The sequence below is a fragment of the Embiotoca jacksoni genome, unplaced genomic scaffold (assembly GCF_022577435.1).
Source record: "Embiotoca jacksoni isolate LCO1_2020_lvr unplaced genomic scaffold, fEmbJac1.0.p SCAF_44, whole genome shotgun sequence".
Lineage (NCBI taxonomy): Eukaryota > Metazoa > Chordata > Actinopteri > Embiotocidae > Embiotoca > Embiotoca jacksoni.
The window spans coordinates 1,520,893-1,535,310 of NW_027185397.1; the positions used below are offsets into that span (position 1 = coordinate 1,520,893).

General features: G+C 43.7%; 1 protein-coding gene across 2 annotated transcripts in view; it reads left to right on the top strand.

Moving 5' to 3' along the window:
* The first annotated feature begins 261 nt into the window (after positions 1–261).
* Positions 262–14,418, top strand: part of LOC138210242 (ral guanine nucleotide dissociation stimulator-like) — a 60,822-nt gene continuing 46,665 nt past the window's right edge. The window contains exon 1 of one of the 2 annotated variants that reach the window (XM_069169293.1): positions 262–995. In XM_069169293.1, coding sequence (XP_069025394.1) covers positions 975–995 — 21 coding nt within the window. In that variant the 5' untranslated portion in view covers positions 262–974. Of the gene's footprint in view, positions 996–9,503; positions 9,725–14,418 lie in introns of those variants that run through there. The other variant, XM_069169292.1, reaches the window with a different exon arrangement.

Genomic DNA, 14,418 nt, shown 5'->3' on the forward strand with positions numbered 1-14,418 from the left:
TGATGCGTTCAGGAGCGTCGTTGTGTCCGCCTCCCTCTTCCTCCACCTCCTCCCTTCTCCTCGCCCTCCTCCTCCCTACTCCCCCTCCCTTCTCTTCCTCTTCCCCCTCTTCCCTCCCTCGTGCTCCTCCTCCTCCCCCTCCTCCCCCTCCGTCCTACTCCTCCTTCCCCCTCCTCCTCCCCCTTTATCCTCCTCCCTCCCCTCTCTCCTCTTCCTCCTCCCCCTCCTCTTCCACCTCCCTCCCTCCCCTCCCTCATCCCCCTCCTCCTCCCTCCCTCCTCCTCCTTCTCCTGCTGAACACGGAGATCCCCCCCAGCAGCAGCCTCCATTAAGTGTTTCAGCGGTCGGACACCTCTTCCTCCTCCTCCTCTTCCTCCTCCTCCTCCACATCACCTCCTCCTCCTCCTCCCTCCTCTCCAAACTAGGATGCCGTGGTCGAGTACCGGGGAGGATTTGACGGTGTGAGGAGGTGTTGGACGCTGTCCCCTCGTGTTGGTCGGAGTGAGAGGAGGTGTTGGACGCTGTCCCCTCGTGTTGGTCGGAGTGAGAGGAGGAGGACACGATGGACGAGGACACGAGGAGACAAACAGCATCTTATAGTCGATGGTTCTTTTAGCTGGCTGACGCTAGCGCTAACGTTAGCTTGCCAGTCGCTCGGGTTTGTCCCTCCCGTCCTCGGACCGATGTGGCGGGTCTCTTTGTCTCCGTGAGGAAAACACTCCTTCATGTCTTTTATATGATGTGAAGACATGCTGGAGCCGCCGAGGACATTTCTCTCAAGGATCAAAGCATCGTAACGGTCCGCTAGCCTCCCAGCGCTAGCTAGCCGTGAGCATCAGTCACCTCCCTCTCCCTCCCTCCTCCTCCCTCCTCCCTCCCGTGAAGAAGAACATGCTGGCGGAGGAGGAGAGCGTCTCCCGGTGCACTTGAACTCGCATGGATACTCACTCCATGAAGGTCATGATACTGAGAGAATGATCATGCTGGAAAAACAGGTAAGCCTCGTTAGCATCGGAGTCAGCGGGTCATGTTTAAATGTCACCGGAGCTCATTTGCATATCGCGGCCTTCTGCACATCTGCACACAGCTGGAGTGATGAGTGACAGGCTTCAAGGTGAGTGTGAGCTGCAGCTCCTCAGGTGATCAATCAATACCTTTTGTAACGGGGACCGTGCAGTCCGTCTCTGCTGCCATGACAACCGTCGGACAGACTGCAGGTTCCTGCTGCAGGTTCCTGTTCACGTGTTCCCACAGATGTACCACATTAAAACACACACAGAGACCAGCTGGGACAACGTGGACACTTTCTCCATGTTCATCTCAGACTGGGACATGTTTCCGTCTCTATGTCTTTCTGTCTCTATGTCTTTCTGTCTATGTCTCTATGTCTTTGTGTCTCTATGTCTTTCTGTCTATGTCTCTATGTCTTTCTGTCTCTATGTCTTTCTGTCTTTATGTCTCTGTAAACAACACAGTTCTCTTTTTTGACAAAAGTAAGACGTGGCATTAAAGCTGCAACAATTATTATGAATAGTTTTGTTGATTTTAATTTTAATTTCAAACGTTGGAATTTGTTATAAATCATAAAATGACTGTTTGGGTTTTGGACTGCAGGTTGAATGAATCACGGGGCAACTGGAAAATAGAACGGGTTTCAAATATTTCCAGACAGTTGACATTGCACCTGCATGACTGCATTTAAATGGCGAAGTTTGTTGTTGTAATGTTGTTCATTATTTTTTGCCATACACAACCAATGTTAAAATTAGGAACAGAAACCATAATTCAGTATCATGACCTGCCTTGTTTTATTTGTAACTTCCAGAAATTGTAATATTTATTTTACCGAGTCTTCTACCTGTTAGTTAAATGAAAAACGGTTGCAATAAAGTTAAATACAGTAGTTATATTTAATATGATAAACCAAAGCATAACCACAGGTGTTTTTATTGTGAGGCACCCGACCCGTCTCCGGCCGGATGTGTTGATGGACCAGAACAGTGAGATGTTAGTGGGACGTCAGGATTTACTCTCTGAGTTGGAGACCAGCTGGAATAATCAAACACCCCTTAAAACTCTGTGAACTTATTTTATCATATTTAAAAGACTTTTAAAGACCGTTGTTTGTTGTGGCTGCAGACCAGGAACCTGTAAATGTCCTTCAGCCTGTAGATCTCCTCACCTCCTCTGTCCAGGACCTGAGGTGGGGGGGCTGGGGGGTTGGGGGGTCCCCTTGTTTACTCCCACAGCAGCATCAGTGACCATAAACAAAAGCGGATACATAAATAATGCATCAGAGGTGTGTCTGCAGATGTCGCTGGTGATTCCTGCCATGAGCATTAGTCCTGAGTAGGCAAGGAATTCATCTCCATGAATTGTGTGTATTGATTTTTTGTTGTGTGGCTTCATTCTGCCACGACTGTCGGACATGCAGGCATGTGAGCTGAATAATCTGTTATGTATGTGAGATGATGTATCGGCTCTGTGACGGTACTTTGATTAGTGCCCAGTGCATGCTGGGATATAAAATAAATGGTTAGAAAATGAGATGGTCGCTGATTGGTCTTGTGGTTGTGCAAATGTTCCAGACTAATCACAGAAGAAATGACTGTCACGTGTGATACTGCATTTAATTTAATATCATATCTTTGTGCTGAATGTGCAGCGTGATGTCGTTCAGCTGCATTCTATTTTTGTCGTTGCTCCTTTCGTCTGCTCTGTTTGTCCGTATGTGAACGGACGGTTCGATGATCGAGGGTGTCGTATGTTGTAAAGATTGTCAAGCTTTCTGATTTTGAGCAATATAAATATCATTTATTGGACTTAGCTTTGATTTTGAACGTTATCAGACCAGTAAATTATCGGTTGCCTACCAACCTGCACCTCCTCTGCAGCCTCTAGTGGACATGGTGGTTATGACCGGAGTCAGTGGTGTGATGGAGCAGACGCAGGACTGTTACCGTGGTTACCGCCGTCTGAGTCCCGCGTGAAAACAGAAGTCCACGTCGACTGATTTTAATTGAAATCATCGTCAGCTTATGTAACATATTGTAACTTCAGTGAGTAGCGTACTTATTGATCTCATCCTAAACCCAACCAAACTTTGACCGTGTCGCAACTTAACCACTGGGCTGTAGTTGTAACTATGACGACAGATGTCTGACATGCTTGTCTGTGGTACTGTCCAATGGTCATGTATGTGTAGGAGGGGACCAATGAGCCATATTAATAGCCATGTCAAGACAACTGGTGACGGCCAGTTCATTAATTAACCACAAAGCAGGTCGTGATAACTTTTAGGACATTTATTGGTCGTTGACATTTTAAATTACCCATTTAAATGAAACAATGGAGAGAGAGATTTTCCCTTTTAATTTGAAATGATATTATTTAAATAATTTTTCAGACCCAAAAAAGGTCAATCTGTCCAGTAATTCTCAAGAAAATGGTACAGTGAGAAAAAAAGTAACTTTTTTGTGGCTCAACTTATACTTGGTGATTATTCTGTCAATCATTGATCTCCTGACCCCTTCGAGGTGTTTCACACTACAGGAATCATAGCTCAAATGTTTGGTTGTTTTGTAATTGTGTGTAAGAGGAATGTCGCAGTACCCGAAATGTGGTTGTGTACCCATACAACTGAAATTGAAAATCAATAAATGAAAAAAACACCTATTTCACACACACAGTGGACGAACAAGTTGGAGGTGTTTTCCATCATTGTTTTAAAGATGTCATGTCCACGCGTAGACGACGAGTAAAATACAAACTGTCAAAGCTCGACTCGCCATCATCATCATTTCATTTTTTTTTTCGATGAAACATTTAAACTCATATTTTTCCGTGCAGTTGTAAAACTAAACTCTTTCAGCCTGACAGGAATCATGAAGTAAACATGATGACTGTGTCAGAGGTCACAGCGGAGCTTTGTCTGGGAGGCTTCTCACTGCCTACACACACACCACACACACACACACACACACACACACACACACACACACACACGGCCTGGATTTTCACTGTAAACAGACTTCTCCTTTTGTCCCTTCCATGTAAATCCTGTTTCCGTTTGCTGGTATTATTGATGTTTATCCTCTTTTCAAACATTTATTTGCTTTCTGAATTGTAGATGAAGCTGAGCTCCTCTGTTGCTGCCGCTGTGCTTCACTCTCTGCTCTCCGAGCTCGACTTCCCTCCGAGCGTATCGGACTTCTTTGTCTGATGGAATGTGACAAGAATCAGACTTTTTCTTTTAGTCCCGAGGGTTTCTGTTTTTCCTTTTTTTTCTCTCTTTTTTTCCCAGAAGCATTATTTCAGTTTGTGTGGAGGAAGGCCCGTCCTTGAAACCTGTCGTCTGAAGGAGCCGTGGAGAAGTGTGTTTTCTGTGAACAGTGTTGCAGAGTGCAGGGTCGGTGTAACATTTGGACTTGTTGCTGCTCTGCTGCCTGGTTTCTCATCAGCTGTGTGTTCGTCAGCGAGCAGCACAGATTTGTTTTATGGCTGACATTTGTCCACGTTTGTGATTTTCCAGCGGTCGGATCAGATGTGTGTGAAGACTGCAGGCCAGAAACATGACGTGTGGCTGCTCATCGGGTTTTTGTGAAATCCACTTTGACTTCTGAGCAGATTATTCTCATTTTATTTTACAGAGCAGGTTCAAATCTAAAAGCAATCTAAAACAACATGATGTTTCTCCTCTTTTTTCCTGCACAAACCAAAATGTCATCAAAGTAAATTAATTGCTTTTCACATTTAAGTTCATTATTTTAGGTGAAACAACATGAGAATCAATCAAACCTATGAAATATTAGTTTTTGATAATAGATTAAATATCTTTAGATTTTTTTTTTGGCTATTTATTGATCAAAACCAGCAATTTTAAAATGTAGACTGTCATTTTTTTTGGACTATTTTCGAACATTTTCTGACCAAGCAATTAACAATAATTGTCAGATGAATCAACAATGGAACTAAGACAGTTTTTACTTTGATTTTTCATAACATTGAACCTTTACCTTTTAGACTTTGTGGTTTTTCCACCGAAGCATTTTTACTTCAGAGACCTGCAGTGTTGACTTTGTGTATTTTGTGCGATGTGAACTGTAAATCTCTTCATTTTGTCTTTGCACTAAAACATAAGATTATTATTGATATTCTATTAATTATTTTCAATATCAACAAAAGGAGGACTGGCGTGTAAGTTTTCCGAAATGAAGAAATAATCTGACTGCACATCATGTTCTGAACTTCAAGAGCACAAATACCAGCTCGCTCATCAGTATCAGGGAATGTCCCAAAATCAAATAACTGGCATTAGGTTGGATATAAAAAATATTCTCCATTGTATTGCAAGAGACACTTGAACTTTATTTAAAGTCCCAAAACCTCTCCTGTGTTCTTTAAAATGACAAATTCACAAGTTTTTCCCAAGAAATAAATCCCCTAATGCCTCAAAGTAGCCCGAATATAAGGACACACTTCAGCCTTCATTCGGTATGTGTGGATCTCTGATCTCTGATGATTCCCGCCCCTACCTCCACCCTGATGGGTGTGATGTATGAAACTGACTCATTGTAGCGATGCACATTTCAGGCAAAATTACTATTCGAAATTCGCTATGAATTTTTCCATGAAAAAAAAAAATCAAGTATTTGCTCCCTGGTCCAAATTTGATCTCGTCTCTTGGTGAAATACAGTTTTATCTTTGATGGTTGTTGGCAAACAGCTCTTAGGTGCATTACCGCCACCTTCTGACAGGAGTAAAGCATTACAACATGTTGCGGGAAATGAGGAAGAACGATGGTCGCACATACTAATCTTTTTGTATTTTTTTTGTATATATATATATATATATATATATATATATATATATATATATATATATATTAAATGATTTGAAAATGATAAACACCACATGGACATGTCAACAATTTAAAAACGTTTCATCGGAGGGGGAATTCAAACCTGATTCAGGACACTTTTCAAGTAGAAATATGTAAATTTTTTGATGCAGATTGAACAAAACATTGTTGTTTCATAATTTGAGCGATAAATCAGGACTAGTAGTAATAACAGGAAATGATTTTTTCTGCTGTTCTGTAGCACCTCATCATCATGTTGACGCACCATGCTGCAGTGATAGCAGGTACACAGTCTGTGGTCGTGTGTCTCCGATGTGGACCGCCTCCACCCGTCCTGTCTTTGTCCCACAGGAAGCAGACCTGCAGGTTACAGTCTGGCTTCCTGTCCTGGCCCGGGTATCTGTAGAAGAGGGAGGGAGGGAGAGGAGGAGGGGGAGGGCATGAGGAGGAGAGAGCTGATCTTATGTAGCCCTATGAAGAGCCGGCTTTGCCTCCCAGTTTCCATGACAACCGCTCTCCTACAGTATTCAGCCGTGGGACGGCCTCTGCATCTCAAAGCAGTTCCCAGCGGTGTTTCGGAGCGCCTCGCTCGCCTCCTTCAGCTGCTCCTTCTCTGTCTCTGCCTTTTAAAAGCAGCAGCACTTCATCTTCACTGGCGGCCGTACTTTTAAATCTCCACGTCAAACACCATTAGCATCCGAGCCAGGGCTGAGTCCTGCCTTTGTTCCCTGGTTAAATTCCTCGAGACCACAGAGCCAGCACACACTTAAATTATTTAGACCAACTGTCCAGTAAATATGCAAATATTAGCCAAGTGCAAGAAAGAAAAGAAAAGCTTTGAAATTAACAGCGATTGGAGCACTTTGCTCATTATGCAGAATCCATGTTTTATTTTGCCTTGTATTTCCCCAAAAGACCCAGTTCATAATTACACAGTATAAACAGGGGTGTGCCATATTATATCGTTGATGAAAATATGTTTTGATATGATAAAAGAATGATCATATTGTGATAATATTGTAACTTGCTGTCGTGGTGACATCGTGCTGTTACACAGAGCAACAGTATGTTACGTGCATTAACTCACAACAACGCACAGCAACAACAAGCATGACTGAAAACAGCACGTTTACGAAGCGAGTAAGTGAGACATGATTACCGTTCTGAAGTCAAACAGAAAGCAGGACTTTGTTTGATAGGTTAGATAAAGAAAAACCCTCAGAGGCAGGTTTTTTTTTTCAGGCCAACGCAAACATACTTCCTCTCCATCAACATTGCAGCCATCTGGGGTAAAAGCCGTGTGACCTACATACGACGAGTTTGACTTGAAAGATTTTTGAGATTTTGCAGGAGGCTGTTCGAGCCTTCGTGTTCAGGCTGCAAACACGACGCAGAGGAAAAGTCTAAATGTCAATATGGAGTCCAGCAGGAGGAACGATGTCTCCGATGGGCTCCGAATCAAACGTGGTGCTGTGAGGAAGCCCTCAGCTGCACAGCACTGAAACATCCATCGGAAAAAAACATGCAATTTACCAAGCAGGTGGATTTTCTGTCTCTCTTCAAAAGCAGCTCGGCGTCGTGTCGGCAGGCAGCCGTTGGATGTGTTTGTGATTCCGCTTAGTTCTGAAGTCTAATCAGTCCACTTTATTGATCATTAAACACATAAAACTAACAATATAGCTGCTGCAGAGCTGCAGGATTGGTCACTTTCTGGAGCGTTTAATATGCACTGTGAGCAGATCCGGATCCAACGACACCAGAACGTCTTCCTTAGAACTTCAGATTCTGCCCAACAGAATCATAACTTCACATGGAAACAGGAGGTTTCACTCTCTGCTGTCTCACTCCAAAACCTTCTGACCTCATTTCACATACTGATGTAGCGCCTCAACACTCATCAGCTGCACCGTGCAGACGCCTGCTCCACCGCTTGCAAGCAGAGATACGCTGTATGTGCAGAATTATGTAAAGTACCAAATAAATATATTACTTTAGCATTTAACTGCAGGAAATGAAACGTCACATCAGATGTTTTCAGAACCATCACTAGGTGGATGTGGGAGGTGGGAAAAATAATCCTGAGAGTGAATCCAGGTTTCCACTGAACTAAATGTTCTGTCCAATTTGCTGCTATTTTCTTTTAAAAACTGAATTCCAAAATTTTTCTACTGTTTCTTTGCGGGTTTATTGTTTTGTCTCTAAAATGTCATAAATCGTGGAAATTACTCATCATAGATTCCCAAAGTCCAGGATGAAATCTTCACATGTACTTCATACTATCATGTGTGACAGAGAAAAGCCTCGTCTTCAGATCCAAGAAGCTGGACCCCAACTTTTTTTTGCTTTTAAATCAATGAACCCCGACAGCTGACTCCGGTGGTTCATGTGTAAATCAGGAGGATGACGGAGGATGACGGAGGATGATGCTGCTGCTGAGGGTCAGGGTGGAGAAAAGGTCTGGAGCACACTGGACAGGTGCCAACTGTGGAAACTAAACAATACTGTCGCCACAGTAAACAACATGATTTATCTATATTTAATAATCAGAGTATTCAAAATAAACACTCATAAGTAGCAGAGGGCGGGGCTTAGAAACAGCTGTTTACAGCTGGCATTTCTCTCTTGGTGCTGGAAGTTGTATTTAAAACAACAGAAAGCAAACAGGGTAAGAAAGTGAAGTAAAGATTCTCTCTTGATAGATCACTATACTGTTAACCCGGTATAGTGATGTAACACTGGTAAAGTTAACCAGGTATAGTGATGGTTAATATAAGTTTAATTGACTTTTCTTTGCATTTGGCCTTTCGTTGATTTTTCTCCTTGAAGTGTTTGAAGGCCTGTGTTTGGGTCCATGTCCGTTCTGCAGCACTTCTCTTCTTTCCGGTCTTTTCCTGGCACCTTGCTGTGTTTCTTGGCTTGTTATCGCCAACAACTGTCGGTCGAGCGAACAGCGTGAAATCACGTGCTGATGTGTTGTGTCAGCTGCATGCTCGTGCACGTACATGTGCCTCCGACATGCGTTCATGAAAACATTGCTCCATGTTTGGAACAGGTTGTATTCAGGGAAGCCAGCGTGGACAGCAGAAAACAACAGAACCAATTTTGACCAAGCAGAAAGTCCGGTTTCACATTCACCAGCAGCATTAACCAGGAGGAGCTGATTCAGACTTCAGCCTCAGAATCAGTCGCCCTGCTTCGTCTTTAATGGGCTCAAACACAGTCGACCACCGGAGTAAAAAGAGCTGCTCCTTCTCTCCTCATTAAATCGCTGCAGCATAATGAAGCAGAAGAGAGTCAGACGGGGAACTCGCAGCTCCTCCGTGTACCTGCTGCATTTCATTCGGAGAGCTTTTTCTTCCTGTGACTGATGCACAGGTCTCAGCCTGAATGTTAGAGAAAGAGAAGAAAGCAAAAAACACTGCAGAACAACAGCTGAGTGCTGCCGAGCTGCTGGGCAATACCCCCGAAGACGGGAAGACAAGAGAGCAGCTGCTGACAGTTAAGATGGTTCCCTGGTGAGGGAGGGAAGTCAGAAGGAGGAGGAGGAGGAGTGGAAGAGGGAGAGAGGGAAGCGAGGGGAGTGCAAGGTGGTTGGTGGCTGGGCGGAGGAGGAGGAAGGAGGTGGAGGGGCTCCTTGCAGTCTTCGGTGAGAGGCAGAGCGAGCAGCCAGCGTTGGGAGTTCCCTCTTGATTTTTTTTGTTTTGTTTTGCTTTATTTTTATTTTGTTGTCGCTATATGTGCGTTGCGACGGCTGCGTTGTGTGCAGCATGGAGGCCAAGTCCCTGTTCAGCCTGCACAGAGCACTCGCGCAGCCCGTCAAGATGTGCATGTTCGATTTCCCCGTCACCATCCTGGACGACCTGGTGAGCTCCTGCATCCCGCCACACCGCAGAGAGGCTGTGTGTGTGTGTGTGTGTGTGTGTGTGTGTGTGTGTGTGTGGGTGGGTGTGGGACCATATAAGGGCATTCAGATGGGTTTACATATGCATATACTGAATGTGTGTGTATGTCTGTAAGCATACATTAAATTGTATTTGCATGCATGTGTGAATGTGTGTGTGTCCTCCAGTGTTGCAGTGTGTGAATGTGTGTGTGTGTGTGTCCTCCAGTGTTGCAATGTGTGAATGTGTGTGTGTCCTCCAGTGTTGCAGTGTGTGAATGTGTGTGTGTCCTCCAGTGTTGCAGTGTGTGAATGTGTGTGTGTGTGTGTCCTCCAGTGTTGCAATGTGTGAATGTGTGTGTGTCCTCCAGTGTTGCAGTGTGTGAATGTGTGTGTGTCCTCCAGTGTTGCAGTGTGTGAATGTGTGTGTTTACATGTAAACATGTTTGTTTGTGTACTTGTATGAATTTAAGTGTTGCACTTTTGTATTCAGTTTTGTTCTCTTCTTCCTCAGGTGACTTTTTCACCTTGTTGTGACACTCAGGTTTTTTCTCTTCAGGTGTTTGCCTTGTGTCTCGATTAGCTTCTGGCTGGATCTCGATGTTTATCTCCACACGACAGCGTTTGAGGATGTTTGCTTCACATCTGTTCCATGGGAATGGATGTTTATTTTGTTGGCATCTGAAGATTTTTTTTTCAGAACATGCTTGGCCTACATTTGTGTGTGTGTGTGTGTGTGTGTGTGTGTGTGTGTGTGTGTGTGTGTGTGTGTGTGTGTGTGTGTGTGTGTGTGTGTGTGTTGGGCTGCCGCTGCCACCTCACCCACCTCACTCACCTCAACCACCTCACCCAGGCAACCGGCTCCCTGCAGAGGAGGCGGCGGCTTTTTAAATTTTGACATGTTTGGTCGTGCCTGTAATAATCCCGTGGAGCCTAATGAGTGTGTTCCTGAATCAGCTGGTTAATTAATCCTGAGGCTAAAAACACTTCACAGATCTTCAGATGTTGTGGGCAAACTTTTGATCCGCATCGTTGTGTGCAGCCTGATATTATTCTTTATCTTCCACTGAAGGGTTTATTTATTTAGCACTTTGTTATAAACCATTCCGTCTAATATTTGTTTTACGCTTTTAGATCACTTATTTCTTCTGTTCTCTCCCCCACCGAGCAGCTTTGTATTCATCAGCCATTTAAATGACAAAGGTGGAAGCTTTTTAACTAAAAAGGAGCTCCAGTTTCAGACGTTCAGGAGTTCGACTGTGCAACATAACAACTTTCCTCACTCGCCCAGTAGATACTGGCCCAGCAATCAAAACATGAAAAGAACTCTTTCCCTATAACTCTGGTGATTTATTGTACATTATATGTGAAACAGTGATGTTCCTTTTAAATTTGGTTGATTGTGATAGAAGAACAGAAAAGAACCAAATGCATGATACTAATATTTCACATATTTTGGATGAGCTTACTGGAGAATTCTTTTGTCAAGAACTGAGAAAATGCAGAGAGATTCTTGTTTTCCACAAACGGAGCATTGACTGATGTTCACGGACTTTAGAGGGTAATTCATGTTGTTTTCTGTTGCTAGATGCTCCCTCTAGACATACAATTTACTGATCTTCCCTAAACGCCTCACACGCAGACTCTGTAGACGTACAATTTGCTGATGTTCCCTGAACGCCTCAAGGTAATTGTTAGGTTGCAGTTTTCCGACAGTGATCCATATGTATAGAATACGTTTAGAAATACCGTCCATGTATTTTCTACTGAATTTAAAGCTGCTGCCAACTGAATCTAGTTTTTTTTTCCAGTCTGTGTGTGAACACGATGGTCTTGTTTCAGCTTGTTGTTCATGACCCTGAACAGTTTTTCAGCCCATCTGTAGGGCACCTGAGGTTAACTTTCTTTATGAAATATGCTCAAACAGTAATATCGAGTTAGAGCGATACTCTGCTGCGCTGTCAGTGTGAGCGGTGGATATCTGGTGTCAGCGGTTTGCTGTTGCTTTCCTCTCTCGGCTGTAACACCTGATTGTATTTCATGTGGCTTGAATTCCTGTGCGGGGTCAGATGAAGTCGCTGGCGCCCCTGCTGTCGGTCTGCCGTTGAATGATTTCCAGACAGCCGTGTAGCCGTGAACATGAGTTTTATATAAAAGCAGAAGGCCGTGAGAGCAGTCGGATGAAGAGATGGTCGGTGACGTCCCCTGTGGCTCTGGAGGAGTTCTTTTCAAGTCTGAGAGAAGAACTGCGGATGAAATCATCGCGGTGTCATCGGGGTTGTGTCTCAACTTCGGCTTGGAGACTGTAAATTTAAAACAGACAGACGCGTGTTTCTGAGGATGAAACAAAAATTTGCCTCTATGGGAAATGTGGGAAGTAAGAAGATGAGGATTTCTTCACATCTGATGCTTTGATTTGTAACATTGTTGTCTTCTTGTGTTTATTATTGATTTCATGCAGCAGCTCTGAGACCTTATGGTTTTATCTTTCTGTTATTAGTTATGAACTTTGACTACGCTCAGCTCTCGGCAGGCAGAACATTTTGGTTTTGAAGCACGTCGAAAAACAAGGCTGTGCAGAGCTCTGATTAGTTGTTGACAGTCAATGATGGTAAAAGGCTTAAAGAGCAGCCGGATGTTCTCTGCTGCCAAATGATGGAGCTGTCAGACCGTCAGTTGGCTCGACAGGAAGTGAAGGTTGATAATGTTCACTGTCAGCGCTCAGTGACGGTTGACTCAGAGGAACTGAAGTATTTTAACTTCAGTTCTCAACAAATAATCATATAAGTGGAGTATTTTATTGTGGATTACCCCGTCTTTATGTTTGTTTCTGTTTTTATACACTATACTTATACTAAGAAGAAGAGGATGCAGGTTTTCCTCCTCAGGCAGGAAGTGTGCTGTTAATCCCACGTTCTGCTCCCACTCGGTCTAAGAAGCCGTCACAAGTGATCATCGGTTGCTGATGTGGGTCGTTGAACAGAAAAAGGTTCAGCATCAGACAGACCTGCAACAGAACAAATAAGAGGTTGCTGGCTTCTCTCTTCTGGTTTGTGTCTGTTGTTGTGCCGACAGGAAGCTCGATGAACTTTATTTAAGGATAACAGAGCAGATTTTACTCATTAAAGTTTGTTTCCAGGTGGGAAGAGGCAGCGCTGGGTTTGGACCTGTTAGCCTGGTGAGAACCAGACCAAATGGCCCTGTGTGAATATCGGTCTGTAAGAAACGTGCTGCTGTTGTTCCGTCCTACTGGGTGAAGACCTCGGCTTAATTTTAACCAATCAGGATGCACCAAACCGGCCGACACTGCCACCGCTGCAGCCACCTACCGTGTCCACTGAAGCGTTTCTTTCCTCAGCACATTATCTTGTTTTTAATTGTTATAATGAACGGCAGCAGCTGGTCGAGGTGCTGAGTGTTTATTCTGCGCTGAGAATGTTGTTTACTGTCACCAGCCGTCCAATCACAGTGAAAAAGGGGAGGGACAAACACAGTTAACCACCGACACTGGTCTCTGATTGGTCCGACCTTTAAAGTGGCTGCAAACTCTGATACGAGCCAAATGACCGGACTGTATTCACAGAGAAGAAAACAGCAGGCGGGTTAATGGACCTGCAGCTTGTTTCAGTAAAGCAGCATTCCTCCATTTCTGAACAAACTGTCAACGGTTGCATTGCACGGTTGGTAAGCGTTTAACAAGGAATTAAAAAGGAAGTATTGCTGCTTCTGCTGCGTCACTTTTCCCCACAGCTGTCCATTGATGATATGTTACCGGAGTACAATGCTAACTCTGTGGAGGACTCTCTCAAAAAGTTACAGACAAACAGAAATCCACAAAAACAATCTGCTTTGTTTATCAGTTTTCATCTAAAATAAGTTGCATATTGCAGGTTTGATGTAGATTGTAGTTCTTATGGCACCAGCCGATAAGTTGAAGTGTTGCTTTCATGCTATCTGTGCAGTTCAGTTTTGTTCAAGCTACTTTAACTGAACTTTGTGTTGAACAGAAACTTTGCACACGTGATTGTCCGATTTGATTTCCCCTGAGAGATGACTGGAAGAGGAGATGCAGCCGTTTCTTTGTGCAGGTTAGATAATAGAGCCCACGGAGATCTCACTTCAAACACAGAAAAGAAAGAGGCAAAACAACAAATGGTCCTTCAAGTCAAGTGAATCAAATGAAAAGATGAAACTTCAATCAATAAAAAAAAAAATGCAGAACTATTTTCCTGACAGTACAATTTTCAACAAAAACAAAAGAAACCCAGGCTGGTTTATTCTGTCCTCAGTAACGGTTGACAGGTCGTCTCAGAGCAGCTGTGATCCCCAGTCGGCATGAGAAAGCATTTTTAAATGCCAGGACCTCGGAGGAGCACCTGAATGTCTCTGATGTCTGAAATGATAGCAGGGGATAAATCCAGAGGCAGCTGAGAACGAGAAGCTTCTTCTGGTTTGTTCCTGGGAAACTCTGGTGGGTTTTCTTTGCCCAGTGCAGCAGAGAGAAGGCGTCTGTGAAAGAAAAACAGAAACTCTCCTTGGACTCATGAAAACTAGATCTCAGCAAGCTGTTTGAATGCATTTTAATTATCTTAAACTAACATAGATCTATTATTAATATTATTGATTTAGATCCATTTGTTCGTGGCCTGTGTTTGGTCTCGACACCACACCCATATA